We start from the raw sequence: 20,970 nt of genomic DNA, 5'->3' as shown, positions 1-20,970 counted from the left end.
TCAAACCAGTCAGTCCTAGAGGAGATCAACCCTGGCTTCTCTTTAGAAGGCCAGATCCTGAAGTTGAAACTCAAGTACTTTGGCCACCTAATGAGAAGGAAGGACTCACTGGAGAAGAGCCTAATGCTGGGAAAGATTGAGGGCAATAGAAGAAGGGGATGACAGAGAATGAGGTGGCTGGATGGAGTCACTGAAGCAGGAGGCGTGAGCTTAAATGGACTCCAGAAGATGGTAGAGGACAGGAAAGCCTGGAGGAACGTTGTCCATGGGGTTGCGATGGGTCGGACACGACTTCGCAACTAACAATAACAACTGCATTCTGTGACACCAGGGCTCTAGGTACAAGTTAGAATTTATTTTTAAAAAGTTCCTAACCAGGTTCAGAATATCTGAAAATTGTTTCACTCTCCCAATTATTTGTTAATCATGTGGGAAATACAGAACGTATGGCCGTAATAACTTTTTGCAAAATGAAGCCTCTGACTGCTACGAATAATAGCAATTTTTTTTAAATATGCTATGATTCATAGCTGGTGCATGGCCTTAGCAACCAGAGTCTAACAAGCACGTTCCGCTATTTTTGGTCTCTCCACTTATGCCTGAAGCAAAATCTCTATGGAGATCTGCTTGATCAATAACCGATAAAAGATTGCACTTATTCCAGTCTAAAAGCCTTTGTCCTTGGTCTAAAAATATTGTACTCTGTGCTTTAGAATGGCTAATGCTTTTTTATAATCCGAAAGCTTACACTAACAATCTGAATGTGTTTGGTAATTGTTCCTCTGACCACAAAACCACAAGCTTCTATTCATATTTCACTTCCAACGTGAATTCATTTCATGACTTTAAGAAAGCCTTCATAACTGTGGTACTAGTCTAGTTCACAGGCTGAACAGAATTTCACTTTCTTTTTAAAATAATACTTTTAATTGAAGTTTCAAAATACAAAGATAAAAAGCTAATACAAAGTATGACGAATATAAAAAAGAAAAGGTAAACAGCACAGGGAGAAAAAGGGAGATAGATATTTATATTACATATAAATATAAAAAGCAAATAAACATTCCATAAAGGTGTTTACAGAGGCCTAACGCAGACTCTGTCTGTAACTCTAAAGTAACTGTGTGTTTTCAAGGGATCATATAATAGCTGCAGAGCATTTGGGAAAAGACACAGTTGCTATAAAGATTTCTAGACAACAATTGTTGCAGCAGTGCCACTAATTTACTCTTCTATGAATTACATGTTTAGAATACCCCCCCCCACACACACACTCTACAATAACAATTACTGTTATTTTCAGGTTTTGTTGCTATAAGAGTTTCCTGATATTAAAAAGATTGTAATTTTGAGAATCAGTGAATTTCATACAGCTTTTTTTTTGCTCTCAAAATAAATTAGCTAATATGTAAAATGGGACAGGACTTACAACTATCAACTGAAATGGATTTTTTTTCCCCCAGCCAAATATTACTGCTTATTTTTTTACTACAAAGATCTGGAGAAGAAGAGCAAAACAAAACCCTGAGACAGAGCTGTAACTGTTTTCTCTGACTCAAGCTTTTCATTAGTAACAATTCCAACTGAAAAGTTATAAATCTGTCTGTGATAATCAAAAACGTATTATTACATGAAATGAGTCAACAAACTAACACATTAGGTTTAAATCTTATTGTACTCATCTAAGTAAACCAACATAGTAAAACTAATTTTCTTAGGGAGTAGTCACTTCCACACCTTAAAATGAATTCACTTTTCCTTTGTAGCCTTTAGTTTTTTTAGTTTAGTTTTTGAATTTAAACCAACATGTATAGTCTAATGCAGAGGTCTCCAGCCTTTCTGGCTTTGTGGACCGATTGGGGGGGGGGAGGGGATTGTTCCATGTGAGTGGCCGGCAAGCACACGCACGCATGCAGCTCCATTTGCGCGAGCAAGGTCCATGCGCGCCCGCCTCTCACGCAAATGGAGCATGTGTGCATGTGTTCACTTACTGCTTGTGCAAGTGGGATGCACGTGCATATGGTCGCCCGTTTCTGCAGCCTGGTTGCAAACAGCTCACGGCCCATTAGTGGGCTGCAGCCCAGATGATGGGGATCCCTGATCTAATGCATGAATAATATAGTTCATGCACACTTTAATGAAGGAGATTACTAATAGGCTGTAAGAAAATTCAAAATCAGGAGTTAAGGGCCAAATTCTCTTATTAATCTGTGTCTATTAACAGAGAGCCAGAAGAGATTAGATGGACAAAACAAAAAGGAAGATCTCTGCAAATATCTATGCTGGGTCCGTTAATCTGAAATTGGTAACGATACAGCTAAGTCTGCAGAAGACGTGTGATTATTCCAAAGCAGTAAAAGCCTAAGCAAGTCATAGGTATATTCAGAGGAACAAAGAGTAGCAACTTCTCAGATTATGCCAATCATAATTTATTTCATTATGCGTTTACCCACATGGAAAGCCAATTTTCTGTAATCTAGGAAGTAAACTGCAAACTTCATAGCTTGGCAGAAAGCAGATAATTTTACTTAACAGAAAAATGCAATGGTTACAGTAAGCTTTAGAAAACTTGAGTATTGTATCAAAACCACTGAACCTCAGTGTAAGTACAAAAACAGAGTCACCCAGACAATATTTTAATGTTGTTATACAATAAGTATAGAATTTTGGTTGCTTGACCTCAAAAAAGGATGCCATAGAATCAGCATAAGTAAAAAGCAATGGAAGAAGTCTCCAAATTGGTACCCTCCCAACAACTCTCATCCCTCTAGGCCTGCAGAACTAAAACCTTTACTGCATGGGCTATTGTCAAAATGATGGGGAATAGGGTGGAAGGACATCAGGCTGGAGAAGACTAAGAGCTAAGGCAGTGATGGCGAACCTTTTCGAGACCGAGTACCCAAACTGCAACCCAAAACCCACTTATGCATCTGTCGGGTGCCAAGCCCATTGGGTGGGCATGGCCCATTGGGTGGGTGTGGCTGCGGTGGTAACGGCAGACTGGGTGGGGCTAAAAAGTTCAATCAATCAATTCCAACTTTGCAAGATCTTTTTTTTTTCCCAGAAGTTGAAATTGACTGATTGATTGAACCTTTTTTTTTTGCACATGATGGCAGAGGCTTAAAGCGAAAAGGTTTTATAAAACCCAGCTGAAGGCCTAGGACTGGGGCGACGGCACGCATGCCCCCAGAGAGGGCTCTGAGTGCCGCCTCTGGCACCCGTGCCATAGGTTCGCCACCACTGATTTAATGTAACTAGGAATTTCTGGCTCAGGGAAAAAAAATGATAAATGGGGTGACAACATAATTTTCTTTTCAAGATTTTGAACAGCGTGAAACGTGATAAAGTTTCCATCTTGAGCCCTAGAATTCAATGCTTAATTAGGAGTAGACCTGGACGATAAACAAGTACATTTTCAGATTAAATACTGTACAACTTGCTAGATTTTGTTATTGTACCATAAGGCAACAGCTACCAACTCTGATGCTTGGTTTACTTTCATGAATAGTTTGATCAATAGCTATTTACCATAATGATAACTGGGTCTCTTTACATTTTATTTTATTTAATATTAAATACAAAAAAAAAACATAACCCGGTTGTTGGCTTCAAGTCTCCATGTTGGATTAGATCAGGGGTCTGGCTGAGGAATTCTGGGAGTTGAAGTCCACAAGTCTTAAAGTTGCCAAGGTTGAGGACCCCTGGATTAGAGGGACTTTTTATAGGGACTAGCAGACCAATTCTTATGCAGTTTTATTCAGATGCATTTTCGAATTAGAAACACAGTCAGAAAAGGTTATATAAACCCCTAAAATTACTCTCCTGTTGCAAAGAAATCCTCCTACATCAAGACTTACCATCTACATCACCTTCACACAGAACACCCATCTTTGCGGGAGATGGCACTCCAGGATATATTCAAGATATACATGAGAGACAGGCATTTTCTTTATTAATATAAACAGCGATATGTCATTTGCTACCAACCTTTATACTCAAAGAAGGAAAGGAAACCAATAATAGGCTTTCTGGAACAATTGACCAAAAAAATATATATCTGCATTTGCTCCTATACACCTTGGATATAAAATCTAGCCGCCCCTTTCTGAAGAGCAGCGGTGAGGCAGACGGTCATTCAAATGAAGTCATCTTGCGATGGCGTATGCAAAGCTGCTTAATGAGCAAGTTAGCGCCATGGTGCCCCTTCGGTAGGCTGCCAATGTAGCTGATACACTGAAACACCATGCGCTACTCTTTTATGGCAGAGGGGGTTATGTTTCATGCTGCTGGACCCCTTCTCCTCCCACAACAGGAATCCAGCCATCATTAGTAACAAAGGCAAGGGGGGCCTGGTTTTCATGCAGGACTAGTTCATTATGTAACATACAGAAGTGAGGAGAAGGAAATGGAGACCAAGGGCATCTTTGCCACTCTCTAGAATAAAAGGAGTTCTCGTGACAGCTTACCGGTTTCACGTAAGCTGTACTAAAGCTGTTCAATCCTAGGTAAATGTTATTGTATAAAAGGGGGGAAAAGGGGAATGAAAATATGGTCAGATTCTGCTAAAAGATTCTGGCTATATAAATATATATATACAGATTTAATGCCTTTCAGCAAATTCTTCCTTTAGCATCTCCTTCTTTTACTCTAAAGGCCGCAGCTATAGAAGAATTTTGAGCCAATCTCTGGAAACTCTGGGAAATAATCAATAATTACTTTGACCAAATGGTTCAAATACTTGCAGATGGGTTTGCAATTAAGGTATGGTTCAGGGCATCCACAGCTACTCTCTAATGCTCACCTTGCCTAGAAATTCCTTGATTCTAAAACTACCTTCCAAATTCTCCTTGGTTTATCATTTCACACCATTTAAGGTCTGCTGTGTTAGGTCATTCTGAGCACGGCCCATCCTCACTAACACAGTCTGCTCCTGGTTTCCATTTCCTGCTGTGTGTGAGTGTCATGTCAGAGAGATGGTGGTATATGGCGCCTTACTGTACTTCTCCTCCTTGCATCTCTGTAGAATCTCTAAGCTCCTCTGATGAACTGGGTGATGGAGAAAGCTAAAACTATCCACATTTTTCAAAACCGCATCATCATGCCCTTCGGGAAGCAAAACAAAAACATGGAAAAAAAGAGAAAGATTACATAAGCAGAAACCAAAGAAGAGTCAAGAACAAGCGCGGACAATGCCTGACTGACACAGACTGTTTCAAAACTCATAGCTCCATTCTGCCCTTTTACTGTTTCAAGCAGTTCTGGTGAATGGACAAAGCGTGTTACTTATTGAAGAAATAAACCCTAGAGAAGGGGTGTCCAACCTTGGCGTTGTGAAGACCTGTGGACTTCAACTCCCAACATTCTGGGAGTTGAAGTCCACAAATCTTAATGTTGTCAAGGTTGGACACCCCTGCCCTAGAGTCTTTCAAGTATAATTTTAAGTACAGAAAAGGTAACACTGTAGCTGGAGTGGCTTAACCTGACCTAGGCAGTTTTCATAAGCTATAAATGACATTGAAAGAGAGCTGCACATTGTAACGTGTATTTTGTTAAAAGTTTTAATCAAATATCTGTATATCATATATCCTGATGCTTAAAAGGGGTTAAGCATCAGGTATAAATGCATCAATTTTGGGCGATCAAAACCAATTATACATTTCCACAGTGCTCTTTAACACATGGAGCTTTTAGCCACAAACCCACCAATTCCAATTACAGATTGTCTGCTCATGCTTGACTTGCAAGAATCATATTCAATGAGCTTATAATTCTAAGCTGGAAATGTCAAATTTTTGCAGCTGAGATATAAAACGTTAGACCAATTTTAACTGCGTGCCTTATCTGCAAGAAATCCTTCAGGTAGGACTCAAAAGGCGAACCTATGCAGGCTGGAAGCAGTAGATCAAATGGTAGCCAGGGAGACAAACTGAAATTCCTTCAGTACAGCTAAAATAAGACTGGCTTTTATATAATTAGTATATAAAGTATATAGTATATACTTCTAGTATACAGAAGTATATAATTCTCACATGAAGCAGAAAGGATTCCAAAAGTGCTGGTACTGTGCATGTTACGAGCTTTGAAGGCATTTATGTTGACTATCTTGAAGTCTACAAAGCTAATTTAGATTGCCTTGAGTCTGCCTTGACAATCCCATAGTTTTCTTGGCAACGTTTTTGAAATTAGTTTGCCATTGCTACCTTCTTCTAGTGGGGGGGGGGGAGAGAGAGAGAGAGAGAGAGGGAGGGAGGGACTGAGAGAGAGAGAGACTGAGATTAACACTATCCCAAAGTCATCCAGCTGGTTTTGTGCCTAAGACAGGACTAGTACTTAAGAGATCCCTGGTTTGTAGTCTGGCACTTTTAACCACTCCACCAAATTGGCCATCTCTGACACGATTATTGTAAATTCATCCTGCATACTTGATCATGTATTTCAAGATAGCCCTCTTTAATTCATATCATTTGGAAATGGCAACTGATGGTACTAATTCCAGCAGTTTTCTTTTTCTTGGTTAAATCACTAGTCGGATTCACACATCACTTTAAGTTACAAACTATAATGCAGGGGTCCTCAACCTTGGCAACTTTAAGATTTGTGGACTTCAACTCCAGCATTGCTGGCTGAGAAATTCTGGGAGTTGAAATCCACAAGTCTTAAAAATTGCCAAGGTTGAGGACCCCTGCTACAATGGGTAGAATACATAACCCAATAAAGGCAGAAACAGCCATTTGTGGTGTAGCGTGGATGTAGATCCAGCTCTTGTCTTTAGATCTGAACTGGCAGAAACACTGGAGCAGCACAAAAACAGCCCAGAAGAGAAAGACAAACCAAATGCCAAAGACAATAGTTGCATGATGCTGACAAAACGCTGAAGACAAAAAGATTTAAAAAGAAGATGATTCCAGACCAGAGACATCCCAGAGGTGCTAATCATGTCCAAACCTGTGATTTTTAAATATATTGTAATCATTATAAATCTTGAAAGTTGGTGATTATGGAATTAATCATCTGATATTCATCTTGGAATTTGACTTTCTTATTTAAGAAATCATTAGATTTTCATGGATTGCTTTTCTGAATAGAAAATAAGGTGGAAAAAATTACCTTCAGCTATCAAGGCACAACCTGCCAATATAATATACGATATTATTTACAAACTCAGTGGATTAAGCACATTGCTGACAATAACATATGACTGATTCTATATTCTCAGATTTTACCACAAATGCACAAATAGGAAAAAGGATGCTATAGGAACACAAGTACTTCAGAAGCAGCATTGCAAATTAATATTAATATTTCAACCCAAATCTGTTTTCACAAGTGCACACTGAACAGCAACAACAATAACATGAAAACCAGACATGGGCATGAGATACTTCCCGTCTGTGGTCTAAATTACCTTAGGTAGATTTTAGAGGAAAATTTAAAAAAGCCTTGAGGCAATCTTTTAAACCTTGAGATAATGTACATCAATTGACACAATCTAAAACCAGATATATACATCTTTTGTGAAGGAGGAGGAAGAGGAGAAATGTACAGTAAAAACAGCATACAGAATATTCGTATCGGAAGGTCAGGTTCAAGAACTAAAATCAAGTTATCTCAACTGTGCTTAGACCCCTCAGATCAGAAGCCCCCAGTCTTTTGAGCAGCAGGGACCGGTTCCGTGGAGAGAGGTTTTTCCTATGTATGCTATATAATGCCTATGTACTCTATATAAAAACCCCATCTATTTCAAGAGCTGCTGGTTCCAGGGGGGAAAACCTGCAGACGGGCTCTTTTTAATGGAGAAGATGCATGCATATCATTAAGAATTCCTTTACATTTCGATACAGCTTTATAGAATATCCACTTACACATCCAATCCCAAACATATGAATTCTAGAAGGAAGGGAATTTTCAAAGGAAAAGTAGCAGGCAAGGAAAGCATTAAAAAAAAATTAAGAATTCTTTGCCTCTTCTGTATTGAGAACTACCTCCTTTCTAAAACTGTTTTTCTTTCCTAAAGCCACTTTCATCAAGATATATTTTGGTATTAAATTTTATATATAAAGATTAAAAAAAGAGAAGTTCTTAGCATAAGAAAACCACAGGAGAGGAGCATAACTGATAAGTTCCTCTGTGATCAAGGTAATAATTAGTAAGTGACAATTCACATTTTAAAGAGCACATCCAGTGTTTTTTTTCCTTATGAAACATAGTATCTATTCATTGGAACTCTTTCCTTATATTGCATTATTTGATAAAATCAGAACAAACTTAATCGTGACCGGTGACCAGTGCCAAAAAAGGAAAATAAAAACATAAGAAAGGGGAAAAATCTACCATAAAAGTTATATCCTTTTTTGCTACTTTTACATCCCTTAGTTTGGTGCATGTGACAATAAGAAAAAAAATGAAACGGAGGAAGTAAATAACTTTGTGGCATACAATATTTAGCAAGGAATTTGCCTTGCTAGAGCTGCAGATGGACTGACTGGTTTTGTATGGCTTCAAAGCAAAACTTTGTAACTTATGCTGAAATAACCTGTGTCCACTCGCAATAGTTGAAGGCAACATCTTCTGAACACATGTCAGAAATAAGAAATTGGAAATAATTGGCTAGGGAACCATTAGTACCTTCTACTAATGAGAATCAGTAATGTTTCTCATATGACATTTCTCTTACCAAAATTCTTGTTAAGAGAACACAGCTACAAAACATGAATGCCATTACTTGTAAGGAAGAAACTCAGTGTTACTAGTTGGACTCACATCAAGAAATTTGGGTCAGTTACAGTTTCCCAGCAAATCCTCACAACAAAACAACTACTTTGTGTACATTAATATTTATCCTGATGTGAAAGTAGTGCAAAGCCCTTATTCTTGATTTTTGAGCCCATAGACCCCTCTGCTACAAAGCTTTTCTGTAACAATGGTTTCTTAAACATGACTGGCAAACAACACATGCTTGTCAGAAGTGAAACTTATTAAAAAGAACACCAGATGTTCATGCAAGAACGTATTTACTCTGTTTCCAAATTAACAACTGCTAGACTTTACTACATACAATTTATAAGCATACTCGCGAAATTTGTATTCTATGAAGTTTATGGAAATGCCAGAGATTTATTTGAAACATTCTCTTTTGTGTAAATGTTTACATATTCTAACCATACAATGCAAAGGGATTTCTGTGCATCCTGTGTGATCCTCTCCAAGTGCCAATTTTTAAAACAACTACATTTGTTTCAAACTAGATTTCAACTTTGAAAAGAAAAAAAAACATCGCTTATCAATTTGCTTACATAGGAGAAAGTACAGTTTAAATCTTAACCATCCTAAATCATTGACAAAAATTAGTTTCTGAATTTTCTCCCCCATTCATCTAATAAAAATATTTGTCTATATGGGGCTACAAATTGACTTTTTAAAGATTACAAGTGGAGTTTTCTAGAAAACTTGAGAAAGGATATAGCTATACTCAAGTTCACAGTAGCCAGCAAACTTTCTAGGAAACAATAAACAAACAGTTGGTACAAACAAATTAAACAAACAATTGGCTGTTCTAATAGTAATAAATAAACAATAAATTTAAACCAAATAACACCCTAATGAATTAAATCTAACATCACTATTCTAGAGCTTGAAACATCCTCTGCACATTGTACTTCTCAACAACGACACTCAAAAATCACCCTGAATATTTATGATCTTATATTTTTAGACTTTATAACATGCTTTTCCTTTTTCTTATGCCAAAATCTTTGGAATCTTTTTAATATATGTTTTAAAGATTCTTTTGACTATTTCTTCAAGTAGCAGACTGGAAGATAGAAATTGCTCAAAAAAAATATAGCATCTACAAAGAATCCAAGGATGGCCGCTTTTGAGACCAGAATGCAATATTTGTTTGTTAAATTGATATGCTGCCTATCTCGCTTGATACGTACCCGTTTTTTTCTCAATGTACTTCTGACCAGCAGCTCTAAAGGCAACCACAGCTCTGAAGAACGCTCTGAGGACAGCCCAGCGAAACACAGAAACCGGATCGATCCCTATCATTCCACAGATAAAGGCACTCTTGCTGCTCTTTAGGAGAGCAACAATGTCAGGTCGCATATGATCTGTGTTTTTCTCCCGGAAGTCCTGACGAGAAAGAAGAAGAGAAGCAGTGCTTAGCACAGTCTTATTATTTTCCTTAACTATTTTAAATAGTATTTTCAGAACTTTTTTTTTTTTTTTACTTCTTAGTCCAGGGGTAGACAACCTTGGCTCTTTTATGACTCGTGGACTTCAACTCCCAGAATTCCTGAGCCAGCCATGCTGAGGGGAAAGGGAGAGGTTTCCAAGCTGAGCCATGCTGGCTCAGGAATTCTGGGAGTTGAAGTTCACGAGTCATAAAGCGGCCTAGGCCTAGGCCAGGTAGGCAACCTTGGCTCTTTTATGACTCGTGGACTTCAACTGCCAGAATTCCTGAGCCAGCCATGCTGAGGGGAAAGGGAGAGGTTTCCAAGCTGAACCATGCTGGCTCAGGAATTCTGGGAGTTGAAGTCCATGAGTCATGAAAGGACCAAAGTTTTCCCCATGCTGGCTCAGGAATTGTGGGAATTGAAGTCCACGAGTCATAAAAGAGCCAAGGTTGCCTACCTCTGTCTTAGTCTATTGTACTATCTTGGAACGTCCCACAAGTCTCCCACTGGAACTGTTCAAATATTAAGCTCTTCTGATCTTGCCTGATTTTTTTTTTAAACAATCTTAGAATTGTAAGAGGTAATTCAGGCCACTGAATTAAATCTTTTGCTTTGTTCTGAAATCTACTTTAAAGCTTCCCAACAGATACCTCTTCAACCTCTGCTTGAACATACCCGATGAAGAGTGGCCTCAAACGGCCAAAGAGGCAGCATATAAATTTAATAAATAAATAACGAAAATGAAGGAGATCATCACTTTTCTTAAGTGGTGACTCTCGAGATCTAAACTCATTTCAAGATCAAGAGTGTTTTCTCAGTATGTCCCTATCAAGCTCCCGTGTCTTCAACCAACTCTTATAATTGTTTACTGAGGATAATTAGCTCAGTGGTCAAATACAAGCTTTGCAGGAAAAAGGTTCAGATTCTGCCATCTCCAAATTGGAAGAAGGATGTGTGCTCTTGCTATTGCAGATAGGCTCAACTAAGACCCTAGATTTTCTAGCCGTATCTTCCCATGCTCACATTCTAATATGGAGCAGTCTCGTTCAAGCCAAAAACAAGGACAAGAAATCAAATATAATGTTAAATAGGGAATAAAGCAGGACGAGGTTTCTCATCCTTGGTCACTTTAAGATGCGTGTACTTCAAATTCTGGAAGTTGAATTCCTCAGCCAGGCTGGAGAATTCTGAGAGCTGAAGTTCTCATTTCTTAAAGTGACCAAGGTTGAGAAACACTGAAGCAGGAGAAAGACAACAAGTGATATTGTATAAAATGTATTTTATACGTTTCATAAGGCCAGGTGGTATAGAAAGACAGAACAAATACAAATTGAAAACTTGTAATAATTAAAACAACGTTTCTATCATCCAAGTGCTAAACTAGCACTTTTTGGATCAGTATGGAAATCTCTAGGCATTATTGTGATTTTTAGGTGTTAACCAAAGGGATTAATATATATTTTAAAATAAATTGTTAGCAGAGATGAAGTTACAGACCTTCACGCCATATTTAACTTTCCCAGCATAGTGTTTTATGATAAAGGCAGGTTCCATTACAGCAGGAAATTCTATGTAGAGATTCCCTTCATGCTGACGCTTAAACTTGTCTAGTAACGTCTGATTGGTTGCTTGTGGGAAACTGAAATAAAAGAGGAACATTAATGTTTTTCGCTGATACATAATCCAAATCATAACTATCATAAAAAGGGGCGTATTCTTCTGAAAGTTCCAATTTCATTTACTCTATTCTGGTCCTAAATTAATTAGTATTTTGGAAAATACTACACTAATACAACACTACACTAAATAATATTTTTATAGAGAGTAAGATGTTTTCATGAATTAAACTAATTTTGTTCCCAAATCCAACTAAAGAATATAATTTTCCCATGAAAAAAACAGGAAAATGGTTCCAAGATAGCATCATTTTAGCCACTGCACAGTGGTCTTCTAATACTTTGGACCAACTTTGTAGACATTTGTGTAAATTGAACACAATTTTATTATAAAGAAAAGAATCCCTGAGGCCTCTAACTGTTAGCAAGTAAAAAAAATAATTCATTTATTCAAGCTATTTTTTTTTTACAATTGCAACACTTATTTTTAACTCAGTATTTTCCCTTGGGGGGCTCATTCCCCACTAGTCTACACCAGTGTTTCTCAATCTTGGCCATTTTAAAATGTGTAGACTTCATTTCCCAGAATTCCCCAGTCAGCATCTTAAAGTAGCCAAGGTTGAGAAACACTAGTCCATACACATAACCTCATAAATGTTCCACCCTAGCTAGGCTGTGTTATTCAAGCCTCACTACAAACGTGACATATGGGGAAAAATTGCCACTGTTAGTTTTATCTTTGATTCTAATCAAGGAAAAAGAGTCAAATCCAACAGGGCAATAATGTTTAAGTTTCATGGAAGGGCAGTGAATCGCGACTTATTTAATTACTCAATTTATGTTATTTTATGGGATTTTTTTTTTAAATCTCCAGCACAAACATAGCTAGGCTATCCTTGGATGCTCTGTACTTTGAATCAGTGTAGGAAATGCCATTTCTATTTCACCTTGGCAATTATATATAGTTGGAAAAAACCCAGCTCAATAAGTTATAATTCTAGAAGCAGACCGGTACCCAGAGTTGAAACAGTTTGTGTTGAAATGTTTTGTCCCGGCTCTGAATTGTCTTATACCAGGGGTAGACAACCTTGGCTCTTTTATGACTCGTGGACTTCAACTCCCAGAATTCCTGAGCCAGCATGGCTCAGTATGGAAACCTCTCCCTTTCCCCTCAGCATGGCTGGCTTAGGAATTCTGGGAGTTGAAGTCCACAAGTCATAAAAGAGCCAAGGTTGCCTATCCCTGTCCTATACAGATAAACGAATGGTCCTGCTCTGACCCCATACAATTAGTCTGATCAAACGAATCTGCCTATCTTACCATACAGATAGCTTTCAAACATGCAAATGTTTCTTATTTTATTTTCTCCTTTTATGCTGTGACTCACTTCCAACATCTAGCCTCTGATAACTACAAAGCTGGGAGGGAGAAGACTCACTTGCTTTCTTCATCCAGTAGATGGAGCAACCCTGTGGGCTTTTTACTGATGAGGTTTATACAGCCAGAGTTGTCGATATAGTCTATGTTGTGCCAGCTGATGCCTTCCAGTCTGTATTCCTCCTGGTGTTTGGGAAAAAAATAAATTAAGTCTACAATCCAAGCAACTGTAAAACAAACTAGTCACAGACATTTTGACCTCCAGGTCACATACATTTGGATCTGGTATTGGAAGCCCCCCTCCCCCCATATATTCATGTACCTTCACGTGTACTCTTTCCCTGCCTGTCCCATATTTCTATATAACTGCAGATTATAGGCTAATTGCTGCTCCTAGTTGACTAAAATGTAATTTAGTTCTGGTCGCGAATGGCCACAGAAACACATGAACATGGACAGGGGGATCCAGCTTGGCAACTTTAAGACCGGTGAACTTCAACTGCTGGCTAGGGAATTCTGGGAGTTGGAAGTCTATGAACTTAACGTTGGTGAGGTTGGACACCCCTGCATTAATCCATCTCTCATTGGCTAGCTCAGTGGTGGTGAACCTATGGCACGGGTGCCAGAGGTGGCACTCAGAGCCCTCTCTGTGGGCACGCGCGCCGTCGCCCCAGTCCTAGGCCTTCAGCTGGGTTTTATAAAACCTATTCGCTTTAGGCCTCCGCCGCCGTGTACAAAAAAAAAAAAAGGTTCAATCAATCAGTCAATTTCAATCAATCAGTCAATTTCTCGCGGGGAAAAAAAGATCTTGCAAAGTTGGAATTGATTGATTGCACTTTTTAGTCCCACCCAGTCTGCCGTTACCACCACAGCCACACCCAGCCAATGGGCCACGCCCAGCCAATGGGCCACACCCACCCGGCACCCGACGATGCATAAATGGGTTTTGCGTTACAACTTGGGCACTCGGTCTCTAAAAGGTTCGCCATCACTGGGCTAGCTCATCGTGTGGCAAAGCCTGCCAGTGAGAAGCTCTTGGCTGCTCCAGATGTAGCCATGTGGTCTTTGGATTTCAAGTTGCCCGTCCATATTCTATGCAGGGAAAAATCAGCCCACCTGCTGTTAAGACTGAGCAAGCCTATATTTGAAGGCCAGTCAATGATATTTCTGTGGCATGTGCTACTGACTTTGAAGCCAAGCAGATGTGGAAAATACATTCTTGGACTGCTTATAGGAATTTTGGGAGGAGAGACATAATAATAATGTATTCGCCTTTCAAGGTAGCCAGGAAATAGGAGTCTTGGAATGTACTTTAATGCAGTTGGGCTATTATAATATAATCCTGAAAGCCTATCACAGTCCCTCTTACTTCAAGCTTACGTCTAACACAATAAAGATAGGCTTGTTTTAAATCTTTTTCTCACTGTTTCTTTTTTTTCCTCAGGACTCAAAGATCCTTTCTGCATTGGCTTGGCATTCTCCTCCTCCTTCTCTGAGTCAACCCAACATTCCCTCATATAATGGGAGACGTTTAATTATGCGGGCATCTTTTGGAAAACTAACTTGCCCAAGAATGCAAGGCCCCACAAGTCCCTCAGTAGTCTTGCTGACTGTTTCATTTTCCAAAGGACTGAAGGAACAAAAGATATAGGATCTCTTAGGTTTTAATCCTAACTGAGAAGAAGAGCTATTGAAAAGGGAAAAAGCGGTAGGAATGTTGAGATCAAGGAACTGTATCATCTTGAGGTTCAAGTTGTTACAGTAAAAGGAAGGGGAATATAGTTAAGTTACATTATGGGAAACAATCATACAAAAATAAAAATAGTTTTTTTTCCAGGCTTACTTGCTCCAGTTTAAAGATATGCTGGTTAAAATAGTGCTGTAAACGTTCATTTGCAAAATTAATGCAAAATTGTTCAAAACTATTACTTTCATAATCTTCAAAACCAAAAATATCAAGTACTCCAATGGACAAAGTCTGCAAGACAAAGAAAACAGATATTCTGCATTTAATACTTGAACTTCCGGGGTCATGTAATAAAAAGGTTGCTGTGGCATTTGCAACCATTAAGTCAGTGCCTCCGTTCTTTGGAAAAGGTCGAAGATTCCAACCTAAGCTTTCCATCCATCATACGGTAGCCCTATGCCGTTCTTTGAACCTCAGCACTGTAGACCATGCGCTTTAACTGATCTTGAAAGAAAGTGCAGGCCAGAATAAAATATATCACTAATTACTAGACCTCTCCCTCTCCCCATATTATTTCTGGCATGACGCCTTTTAACCTACTTCTCAGAGAAACTGCAATTACCAGGAAGCATACTCCACTAGATAGGTGGTTAATAGCTAATAGGTGGAGGCCTTACTAATCCCAGGAGCTATTTTCACCCAGAGTAAAATTTAAATAAAATGATAAATGCCATAGATATTTTCCAAGACAAGCTACTGTAGGACTTGTACTGAGCACAAAAATCATACACTACTATGATGTTCAAAAGCTTTTAACATTATTTAATTCCCAAACAATCACATTTCCAGGTTTTAAGGCTGAGCTCTTTGCTATTTCTAGTCTAGTCTTTTGGAATCAAATAAAATTCTTTAGATTTATTTTCTGAGTAATTAATTAGCACGGAGAGCACTTGCCTATAAAGTCGCCAACTTTATAGACACAACTAAGTGGTTAAAACAACAACAAATTAATTTAGAACGTTTTTGCACATGTCCATGCATTCGGCTGGAGAAAGAGAGAAGCTTTTTAAAAAGTGAGCTTCTCTGTCTTATAAAGGTGCAAGCACATACTGGTGCAAAAGAATGTATATGAATTAAACACCCAAAAAAGGCAAAAGTTCTCATCATCTGCGTGTAAGCTTTTAATGTAAAAATGTAGATATAATAGAGTAAAAAAAATACTGCTAATTTTGTGCCACAGATTTTATTAAAGCTTTTTAAAAAAGAGAAAAGCAACTGGGTGGGAGGAGTGAAAAAAACCTAAATGTTTTGCTGTGCAATAAAAGCTTCTATAACAAGAAAATTAAACCAGCACATACTATATAGAATTTATTCTGCAAAGCAGCGGGTTTCTGTGGCACAGAAGTTCATCGGCATTATATAAGCAAGTTTTATATTAAGTCTGAACAATGATCTGTCCTAAATTTGAGCAGTTGGGATTTATTTGCCGTCTGTTAAGTGCCGAACGTTGTAGTTATCTGCTTGGGGAGCATTAAGTGCATAACCCCAGCTGAATTGGTATAGGCAGAAAAACTCCGCATTAAACAGTGAACGGTGAAAGAACATTGTGAGCTTACAGTCTTATGACATCTGAGAATAATTACTGCAATCTTTCAAATAAAACTGGAGAAAATGGAGGAATTAATCCTATGTCAATAATTCAAACCACGCTCAGCAAACAGTAATCACTGAGGCACAAAGTGATCTACGTTATTTAGCCCAGGAAGAGACTGGGCTGGATTGGTGGCTTTATACCAGAACAGGCTTCCGTATGGAAGGCAGTCTTTCCCTTCCCTCAAGGCCATCACTGCACCTAATGCTATAAAAGTTGTGTGTATACAAAAGGCAGTGTGTGAAATCCTTCCAGAATATATAATGTATTATCAGACAGTTGCCCCAAGTGGACAGGTCATCCAGTTTTCGATCGCATGGTGTATTCATGAAAACAATGCATAAGAAGGATCCTCTATGGGGGGGTGGGAAGGGGGGATGATGGCCTCTTTATGACTTGTGGGCTTCAACTCCCAGAGTTCCTGAGCCAGCCATGAATTCTGGGAGTTGAAGTCCACAAGTCATAAAAGGGCCGTCGTTCCCCACCTCTGTTCTATGGGGACATTTTGCTTCCTGTATCAACAATTAGCTCTATGTCAATGAGATTTTGCCACAGAGTGGATGGCAATTCAACTGTTAAGTGGGTAATTTTTAAATTGTAAGCTGCTTTTTTTTTTTAGATGAAACAACTTACAAATAATAAACAACTCACAATTTAATCTCTGGTTTATTTTCAACCTTAACTTTCAGCTGTCAGGTCATTTACCCTCTCCAAAAGGTAAATGAGCTTATGTGTGATTGTTTCTGTTTTATATTTTAAGGGGAAATGCTCAAATGGATCTTTGGTTCTCTAAAAATGCTGCTTCTCTGTGATAGTGTGCTTAACCAGCCTGAAACCTAAGTCAGCTGAGTCAACTATAGACCGAACTTTCTTGAAAAAGACATACCTTGGTGCTTTCTTCCAAGTCCTTGGTATTCAAAAGTGCATGGTTAATTCGAAACACGATCCAATCAAACAGGGCGCTGTACAATGATTTGGCCATGGAATTCCGTACTGTTACAGCCTAGGAAATCAAAAGAAATCATTGGAAATAAAGCCAAATACTAATTATATTGTTTTAACATCTATTTCCAGCCCTCCTGGATTACTGTCAATACGCATTTACACAGATAATTGTACTTCTCCAAAAATTTCAAGGGAGCCAAGGCTGAGTTCTGCACTTCAGCTTCACAGTTCTATGACTACGCATGTATATTGCTGTAAGCCAGGGGTAGGCAACTTTGGCTCTTTTATGACTCGTGGACTTCAACTCCCAGAATTCCTGAGCCAGCCATGGTTGGCTCAGGAATTCTGGGAGTTGAAGTCCACGAGTCATAAAAGAGCCAAGGTTGCCTACCCCTGCTGTAAGCTCATACAGTTTCACTTTATGCTTGAATGATATTTGAAAACTAAGTCAACACAGTCTCTCTGAAGTGGAACAAACATATTCAGGTGGGAGGAAAATAGAAAGTAGGTAGATATTATTAGCAAAATTTAGTTTCCATGCTGCAGAAGAAAAGATCAAATCTGTGCCTTCTCTTTCTTCATGGTTTTCCATTTTCTGAAGGGAAAGAGCTCAGGTATCTCTCATTTTAACAATAACAGATTTCAGAACTGAGTTCTCACTGTGATGAAAGACAATATAAATGCTGCTTCTGATGGATGCTGCTTAAGTTGTGATATAGAACACAACCTTTAAACCTTCAATCTATCTAAAACAAAGTGATTCCGAGCAGCTAAAGATACACTACAACGTGATGAATTCAGGGTTTTTGCACCAACAGAGAAATCTTTCAAATGTCCTACATGGCGGCCCAGTTCATCAGAGTGCGCACGCTAACGGACAGTGTGCTTAACGAAGGAAGCTACGGCATGGTGACAAAAACAACCTCTTGAAAGCAATAAGCTAAGGAAATTACACAGAAAGTCCTTACTACTACCAACACTATAAAAATCCATAGTTAAAATTGCCCTGGTTTTTCTGCATCTGCTTTGCTGTAAACATCCTTCTGCTTGAAAAACTGGAATGTGTCAAAAATCACTTAGTAACTATCTTAACTGTTGCCTGCATTTCCTTAGAGAAGGCAGTCTCAGGTTTTGAATTCTTGAAGTTAGAACAACTTGTTCTCCGTCAATCATACGTGAACCCACACAGCTATATTGACAAGCAAGGAAATAAAAACAGGAACAGAGCCTTTTGCAAATCTAGAGAATAATTTTCTATAATTTGGCTCTGCCAGTTAATGGAATGTGGTGCTTTCCCTCCATTTTATTTTCTTGTAGCTGCCAAAAATGTCATGTTTTCCTGCAGCTTGCAGAAAATATGTAGGCAACTAAAATCAGCCTTACCCTAACAGAGTGGTTTATCTATACCAGGGGTAGGCAACCTTGGCTCTTTTATGACTCGTGGACTTCCACTCCCAGAATTCCTGAGCCAGCCATGCTGAGGGGAAAGGGAGAGTTTCCAAGCTGAGCCATGTTGGCTCAGGAATTCTGGGAGTTGAAGTCCACGAGTCATAAAAGAGCCAAGGTTGCCTACCCCTGATCTATACTGTTGAATGAGCACTTAAAAATATAAACAGATTTTTTTTAAAAAAAAGGAACAGATGGTTGCCATACTGTCTTCTCTTCCCTCCGGTTTCTTCTTCTCTGACATTTCTTCTATTTCCTACACTGATGTCATTTCTTACATGTGCTGCTAATGCAGTGGCCAAGACCACTACATGCAAAAACCACTCCAGGGTGACTCATAAATGATATTCAAGAATCATGACCATTTTTCAACCTCAAATATGTCTTAATACAGTTCTGTTTATTAACATAGCCATTTGCAAAACCATTTGCTTCTGTGCAGACAGGAACATTTTTTAATCTTAGAAGACGGAGTCTGTATATTATTTTACGTTTTTGCTGATTCAATTCTCCCCCCTCGAATCTTATTTCAAGGAGAGCATTGTATCGTAATGTCTTCAACCAGATTTTCATTCCAGAAGTCCATTTTTGGTCAAGAACAGCTCATCTATACAACTGTTCATGGAGTCCCATCTGCTAGGAAAAGTACATGTTCTCATTTAGCACATTTATTGGTTTGATAAATTCCAGAATGACTTATGTTGTAAAACACTAAGTCAACTGAACGAATGTAACGCGTGCAGTGCGATCGCAGGTAGAATGTGCCTTCCTAAATGTTTTTGTAAACCAAAGTATTTCACTTCTGGGCATTTTAATGAAGAGAAGGACCAGGGGTGACATGATAGCAGTCTTCCAGTATCTCAGGGGCTGCCACAAAGAAGAGGGAGTCAAGCTATTCTCAAAACCCCTGAAGGCAGGACAAGAAGCAACGGATGGAAACTGATCAAGAAGAGAAGCAACTAGAACTAAGGAGAAACTTCCTGACAGTTAGAACAATTAACCAGTGGAACAACCTGCCTCCAGAAGCTGCGAATGCTCCAACACTGGAAGTTTTTAAGAAGAGACTGGACAGCATTTGTCTGAAATGATGCAGGGTTTCCTGCCTGAGCAGGGGGTTGGACTAGATGACCTCCAAGGTCTCTTCCAACATCATCATCATCATTATTGATCATCACACAGTCAACCAGATGTTCAGACTGGATTTGGCATTTTTGTCTACCTATCGAGTCCTTACCAAAGACCTGGGATAGGCAGATGTGGATGTTTGATGGTATTACAGATATCGTTGCAGGATGGAAGCAGTTCCTAGTAAGGCCGCCTTTTGCAATTGACTAATGGTGAATTTGTCAATGCCGATGATGGTGTTCAAGTGGTGCTCCAGTTGTTTTGGGATTGCACCCAAGGCACCTATTACTATTGGTACTACCCTTGCTTGCTTTTGCCACAGTCTTTCTATTTCTATTTGTAGGTCTTTGTATTATTATTATTATTATTATTATTATTATTATTATTATTATTATTATTATTATATTGGTTGGGGCTGGGAGGAGATGCACACCATTCAGCCCTGAGCTAGGACCCAGAAAAGACAGGAGATATTTTATAAATTCTAAAGCAACGACTTAGGTCATCACAAGTGCAGTTTAGGGGGACTATTCCCTATTGTACCAACCAATCAATATCAGAAAAATATTTTCCTGGAAGCTTGTCTGGAACATCTCAGGATAAGAGCTGTTAACTGGTGTAGATCTGGATGCATGACTTATCCAATGAAGAGTTAAAATTCATACACAAAATATGAACGAACTGAAAGACCTGCACATCATTAGGTTCTCTGGCAGTATTATTTATTTACTAAAAGGCCTATGCCACTCAATTTCCATAAGCTCTGAGCCATTTACAAAAACTCAGTATAAGCATCATACAACAAGAACAAGGACTCCATGACTACCAGATGTTGCTGAACTACAATTCCAGCAATATCAAGCAGAACATGTGTTTCACAAACATGAAAAAAGACACAAGCAGAAGGCAGTAATTAAAGCAGGGGAAATAAAGCACTACTTCGTT

At 38.7% G+C, this 20,970-nt stretch overlaps 1 protein-coding gene across 1 annotated transcript in view; it reads right to left on the bottom strand.

The window, feature by feature from the left end:
- The window catches only part of MYO9A (myosin IXA), a gene marked incomplete at its 3' end in the record, with an annotated part of 79,722 nt that overhangs the window by 36,793 nt on the left and 21,959 nt on the right, over positions 1-20,970 (bottom strand). The window contains exons 9-14 of the mRNA XM_029286412.1: positions 17,396-17,512; positions 15,015-15,149; positions 13,233-13,354; positions 11,676-11,817; positions 9,939-10,134; positions 4,996-5,103 (exon numbers count right to left, since the gene is read on the bottom strand). Coding sequence (XP_029142245.1) covers positions 4,996-5,103; positions 9,939-10,134; positions 11,676-11,817; positions 13,233-13,354; positions 15,015-15,149; positions 17,396-17,512 — 820 coding nt within the window. The remainder of the gene's footprint in view (positions 1-4,995; positions 5,104-9,938; positions 10,135-11,675; positions 11,818-13,232; positions 13,355-15,014; positions 15,150-17,395; positions 17,513-20,970) is intronic.

The sequence above is a fragment of the Protobothrops mucrosquamatus genome, unplaced genomic scaffold (genome assembly GCF_001527695.2).
Source record: "Protobothrops mucrosquamatus isolate PMUCROS unplaced genomic scaffold, P.Mucros_1.0 scaffold3589, whole genome shotgun sequence".
Classification (NCBI taxonomy): domain Eukaryota; kingdom Metazoa; phylum Chordata; class Lepidosauria; order Squamata; family Viperidae; genus Protobothrops; species Protobothrops mucrosquamatus.
Note: the sequence above shows the minus strand (reverse complement) of the source record. Positions and strands in the feature narration are given on the sequence as shown.